Source organism: Monodelphis domestica, chromosome 5 (genome assembly GCF_027887165.1).
Source record: "Monodelphis domestica isolate mMonDom1 chromosome 5, mMonDom1.pri, whole genome shotgun sequence".
Lineage (NCBI taxonomy): Eukaryota > Metazoa > Chordata > Mammalia > Didelphimorphia > Didelphidae > Monodelphis > Monodelphis domestica.
Window position 1 is genome coordinate 139,002,923 of NC_077231.1, and position 6,169 is coordinate 139,009,091.

At 34.4% G+C, this 6,169-nt stretch overlaps 1 protein-coding gene across 2 annotated transcripts in view; it reads left to right on the forward strand.

The window, feature by feature from the left end:
* Positions 1 to 3,796, forward strand: part of STK38L (serine/threonine kinase 38 like) — a 96,677-nt gene extending 92,881 nt beyond the window's left edge. For both annotated transcript variants that reach the window (XM_056799425.1, XM_007503928.3), the window contains exon 14: positions 125 to 3,796. In XM_056799425.1, coding sequence (XP_056655403.1) covers positions 125 to 252 — 128 coding nt within the window. In that variant the 3' untranslated portion in view covers positions 253 to 3,796. The remainder of the gene's footprint in view (positions 1 to 124) is intronic.
* Positions 3,797 to 6,169: the final 2,373 nt, after the last annotated feature.

Genomic DNA, 6,169 nt, shown 5'->3' on the forward strand with positions numbered 1-6,169 from the left:
CATGAAGCTTTCTTGATTATGTGATCTCAGAAATTTATTCTCCTTGCCTTTTCTTAAGCTTTCATCATAAAAGTTCTTTGGAATTCCTTTGCCCATGGTTAATTTGCTGTCTCTTGTTTTATAGTGCCAAATACCACAGAACCGGACTACAAATCCAAAGACTGGGTTTTTCTCAATTATACCTATAAGAGGTTTGAAGGGCTGACTCAGCGTGGTTCTATCCCTTCCTACATGAAAGCTGGGAAATTATGAATGAAACTCACATACGCCCACACCCCAAAAGAACTCAGGTAGCTGCATCACCAAGGCTTGCTTGGCGTAGATAACAATACACTGAAATAAATATTCCCAAGGACGGTGGTGCTCATCGACTTCAAGAGGAAATTCTACAGGACTAGGATTTCTAAGACTTCTACAGGAATTAGTTGGCAGTGCCAGCTGGATTTTTTTTAATATTTGACTATTTTTGTTAACTTTATTATACAAAGGTACTGGAATAAAAGGAGTGTACATCCCTTTGTAACTGCACTGCCTTCACGCATATTACGTCCATTCTGCCTCTGTGTACTGTGGCTTTGTACTGTAACACTTCTAATCAATTCAGGAGAAACACATATCATTTAAAGCAACATAGGCTAACTTGTAGGTCATGGTGCAGTATCGCTGTTTTCTTGCAAACCTTATGGGTTTAGATAATCAACATAAAAGCCATCCTCCATAGTTGTTGTTAGAACACTTGCCCTATTGATTTAAACATCCATAGAGCATATATGAAGACAATTTAAATAATGATTTTTAATAGACATAGGAAATACACTGGTTATTTAAAGTTAATTAGGTTTGTCATCAAGTTATTGTGCAGACTCCACCATACAGAGCTGACAAGCTTGTGAGCCGGTTACGGAAGTACATACACCATGTCCACTCATACACAACACTAATCCATTTCCTTTTCATCCAGAAATACTGTTACCTTGTATACAACTATCTGTGTGTGCCCTTAGGGAGATAGACTGACTGTCCAATAGAGAACATCCAGTTGCTTTCCTTATGGCAAAAATATTTGTTTTTGTTTTTTACAGAGAACATGCATTATTTTCACTTAATTATATAGCAAGTTGATTTTATGAAATGACTATGAAGGCTTCTTGTAAAATTTGTGTATTTTTATTAAACTATTTTTTTAAATGTCAACCTTCTGATCATGATAATGAACTTGCAGAGATGCCAAGAGCTCTATACTTTGGTTTTCAAGAAAGATGAAGTTGATACTTATCATACAGTACCATTACCTTTGCTTTCATTGAATGGAAGTCTCTCCTTTGGTAGTACTTGTATTATTGTGCCATTAGTCATTATACTCCAAATGTACCAAAGATCCTGAATTGAGTGGATGGTTGTGACTAAGAGGGACTTTTATTTTCCATTGGAAATGACATTAAGATATGGAAGGGTTTTGACTGAGGTTAACTTATTCAAGGGCAATATTATTCACCTTCAGTTTCATCACTGTGGTTTAAGTAGATGGGTTCCAGGAAGTGAACGTTGGCCAGGGTTTTGTGATAGGGTGGGAGGGAGGGAACATGAGAATTCATACTCAGATCTACTGATGTGGCCAATCAGTCTGTCTTGCCTGAAAGTTAGATAATCTTTTATAGCTCTCTATTTTAGTTCTGAAATGACTATCCGAAGTTTCAGCATTTCATAGGAACCCAAAAGTAAAGGAGTAAACTGTTACCAGAGAATGTCCTGATAATTTGTGGCTCCAAACAATGAAAGCAATCGAAACTACAATTATTCTAACTGGCCTTTTCCCCCCAAATCTAGATGGATGGTTACTCTGGAATAGGAAAAATTATGCAAAATTTAAAAGCTTTTACAATTATTGCTGCTAGGTAACCCCATACCTATCTCAAGAACATCTCGTTTTTATTTTTGCCACCTACTATTCATTTTCAACATTTGAATCCCAGCTATGTGTTCATCTATGACTTCATCTTTTTATTGTTTTGATCATGTTGTATCTTAATGGTGAAAGCTATTAAATTTTTGATTTGGGTTATCTCATTTTGACTTCGCAAAGCTATAACTGCCTTTTATAAACATTTTCAGCTTCCAGGATTCTGCTGGTTTTTTAAAAGAGCTATTCCAATAGGATAAGCGCGTTTTGGTAACATTCAAGGAGATTGCAACCACATCCAGTTCTTAATTTCCCCCTTTTACTTTAGTAACTAATACAGTAAAACATTGTTAATTCAAGAATCAGATGGCCAAATAAAATAGTAACATCTAGTGAAAGGAGCTATATGAAAGGATATTTATCCACTATCACATTTTAATTGCCAGAAACCAGAAAATTTAACCAAGCTGCTTCTTTCCAAATATTTCATGGAAAGAACCTAGACATATTCCAGATTCCTTGTCAGTACAAGTCACATAAAAAGTTTACTTTGTTTAGATTAATAGTTGTTATTTTTCCCACCATCACCAGTTGACAGGGTGATTCACAGTCCATCAGATCATTTCATCAAAAGCATTTAAGTGCCTATCTAAAAGCAATTAAAGACTCTTTGTCCTTTGTGAGTCTAAAATTTGATTAATGATGCAGATTAAACAGGTGATTTGCAAAGTACTATTGAGCCTATTACATGTTTACCACATTTCTGGTAAACCTTAAATGGCAAAATACTAAACATCGGAGTTATAGCACTTGCTTTGAAAATTGTCACATTTGAATTAACAGAAGTTTTACTATAAATTATTTTTTCCTAATATATATATATGCATACATATATAAACTGTATAACTCAGATTTCGTGATATCTTGATTTTATTGTAGATTTTGACTTTTTTATTGAAAAATGCCACCTTTATATTAAAGTAGTTATGTTCTTTTTCTTTATATTTCTTATTAATACCTCTTTAAATCTCCTTTAAATTTACCAAAATGTAGAGCCATCAGAAAATATTGAATTGCTTAGAAATCATATATGATTTCTTAGCAAAATGTTTTTATAAATTGATTTGGCAAAGACAGGAAATGAGAATTGTGAAATATTGGAAACATTTTTTGATCGTTACAGATCATTATTAAATTATTAATGAAATTAAAATGAAAGCATAATGTATTAGACTTTGTTTTTTAACCCCTACATATTTTCCTGGAAATCTGTCTGTTTTAAGAAACGATTTTTCCATATATAAAAATATTATTTTAATGCTTGACTGTGGAAGATCTATAGAATATTGGTATTACACTTTATTTGTTGGGTAAATTTTTTTTTGAGTTGTCCAGTTTTTTTACAATTTCCAAAGAAAGTAAATCTCTGTTTTGATCAGTAGAGACTTTGTGCTCCTAAACACATTCTCTCGTCTGAAACCCATAAAAATTCTAGATGAATGTTTTCTTACCCCAACATTTTCACTTTATTTTTATTTTAAGGTTTTTTCTTTTCCCTTTAGAAGTGCACTTATTTCTGAAAGATGTACATGAATACTCAAACTTAAATAAAAAATATTCAGACCTCTAGAGGCAATACTTCAGTTTTCTATGAAAGTTTAATATTTGAGGGTAATACTGTTATTTTAAATAAGAACAAGGTTACAAACAGGAAAACAATAGACCTCCATTCTTAAAAAGCAATCTGAAAACATAGTTTAGTAATTGTGTAGAAATTAATCATCAGAATATTGGGTTCTGTGTTCAGTTACGACAATTTGTAAATGTTGGTTTGGTGGGGCTTAGGTTTCTTTTTCAAGAGTCAGACAAGAATAAAAAGCTATGTTTACAAAATTCCTTCTGATGAATGGTGCTTTGTTTGGGGGTTTGGGTTGGGTTGTTCTTGGGTTTCAGGGAAGGCAGTTTATGCTGCTTCTGTATTCTCTAAAGTGAAAAGTAATTGTTTCAAATTATAATACATATCAAGACTAGAGGCTATTTTCTAATAACAATTAGGATAATTTCATACATATGTAGAGGTACACATCTTTTGAGTATATACATGCATGTATATATACTTGTGACACATGTGTCTCTCGCGCGCACACACACACACACACACACACACACACACATATATATATATGTATAATAGGGCTTCCCAAAAGCCTCAATGCAATTTTAAGCTAGAGCTAAAGTAAGAATTCAGGCAGGTTAATTGGGAGTCATCTCCATTGAATTGATAATTGAAGACATTGAAATGGATGAGCTTACTGAAAGTAAGACCATAGAGGAAAAAAGGGGTCAAGACAACAGACTAATATGACAAGTAAACATAAGATTTTTGTCAGTCCAGTTCTGTCCCACTTTCCCCATGACCCCATTTGGGAATTTCCTTGCAAAGATATTGGAGTGGTTTGCCGTTTTTCTTCTCCAGCTCATTTTACAGATGAGGAAACTGAGGGAAATCATGGTTAACTTACTTACTTTGGAGTCACATAGCTAGGAAGAGTGAGGCTATATTTAAACTCAGTTCTTCCTTATTCCAGGGCCAGCACTCTAACCCCTGTACCACCTAGCTCTACCTAGGTGATATCAGATAAATATATCTACCTAGGTGATGTCAGATAAATATATCCATATTTAACTGAGGAAGGAGAATCACAGAAGAGGGAAAGGCATAGGTAGTGGCAATGTGAATGGGGCTTTGAATTAATGGGATTCTTAGAGCTAGAAAAGAGGAGCAAGTGCCTCACTCCAGGCATGAGTGGGATAGACTATGCAACATCAAAAAGAGCTAGAAAATAGGATGCCAAGTTCAGATGAGTTTGGCTGAAATGTATATTATGTGAAGAATAAGATATGCCAGAATGTTTGTCTGATTGAGAAGGCTTTTTAAATGAGGATGCCAAGTCGGTCTGTTTATTATCTTGGAGGTGATAGGAAACCACTGAAGACGTGGTTCACACACCAAGACACATTCAGGATTTTTATAAAATGCGTTATTGCTGGAATAAAGGAAGACAAATAGTGATGCTTGTTCAGTATTCAACTGCACCAATAAAATTAAAATGACTTTACTAAGTGCTGAAATAAAATTGCAGATTTTGTGATTTATCAATCAAATTGCCCAGAAGTTATTTTATATGAGATGAAATAAAAACTACATTTGAAAGAACTTAAGGTCTTCTGGGGAAATCAAGCAAAGTAGGAATGAAAGGAAATATACTTAGTAATCTATAGAAGTATTTGATGCAGGTTAATAGGAAAGGAGAACAGTGGAACAAATTGGATAGCATTTGAAAATAAGTTTCCATCTTTTCAAGTCTCAAACTACAGATGGAAGAAGTATTCACCAGAACCTGGGAACACTGGGAATGAGTTTGACAGAAGTAGAAATTGGGTTGAGGAAGAAGTGGGCACTAGAGACTATGAAGTGGCACATTAGAGGTCTGGACCTTGAGTCAGAGAGACCTCAGTTCAAATATTCAGATGCCCTGGGCAAGTCACTTTACATATGTGTATCAGTTTCCTCATCTGTAAAATGGGGATAATAATAGTACCTAAAATGCTATATAAATGCTTGGAATTATTTTTTAATGTTTTTTATTTTTTCCATTACATGTATAATCAATTTTTGACAATAATTTTTTGAGATCTTAAAATTCAGATTTTTCTCCCTACTTTCTCCTGATCAGGTGGTGAAAAGTCTGATATAGATTATGTCCTTACTGTCATGTAATACATATTTCCATATTTCTCATATCATGATAGAAGATACATATGACACATAATAGAATTTTTTTTTAACTCTTACCTTCTGTCTTGGAATCAGTACTGTTTGGTCTTTTCAAGGTTTTCTCCGTCCCTCTTAGTACTTGTTCTTTCTCCATCTTTTGGTATTGTTGACCTCAGTTTCCTTCAAAACATTATTCTCATCCCTTGGGTTCCATGAAAAAGCATTTCCCTGGTTCTCTTAATTGATCACCTTTTCAATTTGTTCCCATCTCCTGTCTCCAAGTCTCAGGCTTCTGCCCAGGCCATCTTCTCTCTAGATGGTATGTGGTACCTATCAATACATAGAAGACTTCCAAATCTATATATCTAGGTTTAATCTGCCAAACCCTAAACCTGCATGTACGGCTGCTTCCTGGACATCCTGTAGATATCCAAAACCCAGCGTGTCCAAAAGGGAACTCGTAAACTAGCCTGCCTTTAAACTTCCTTATC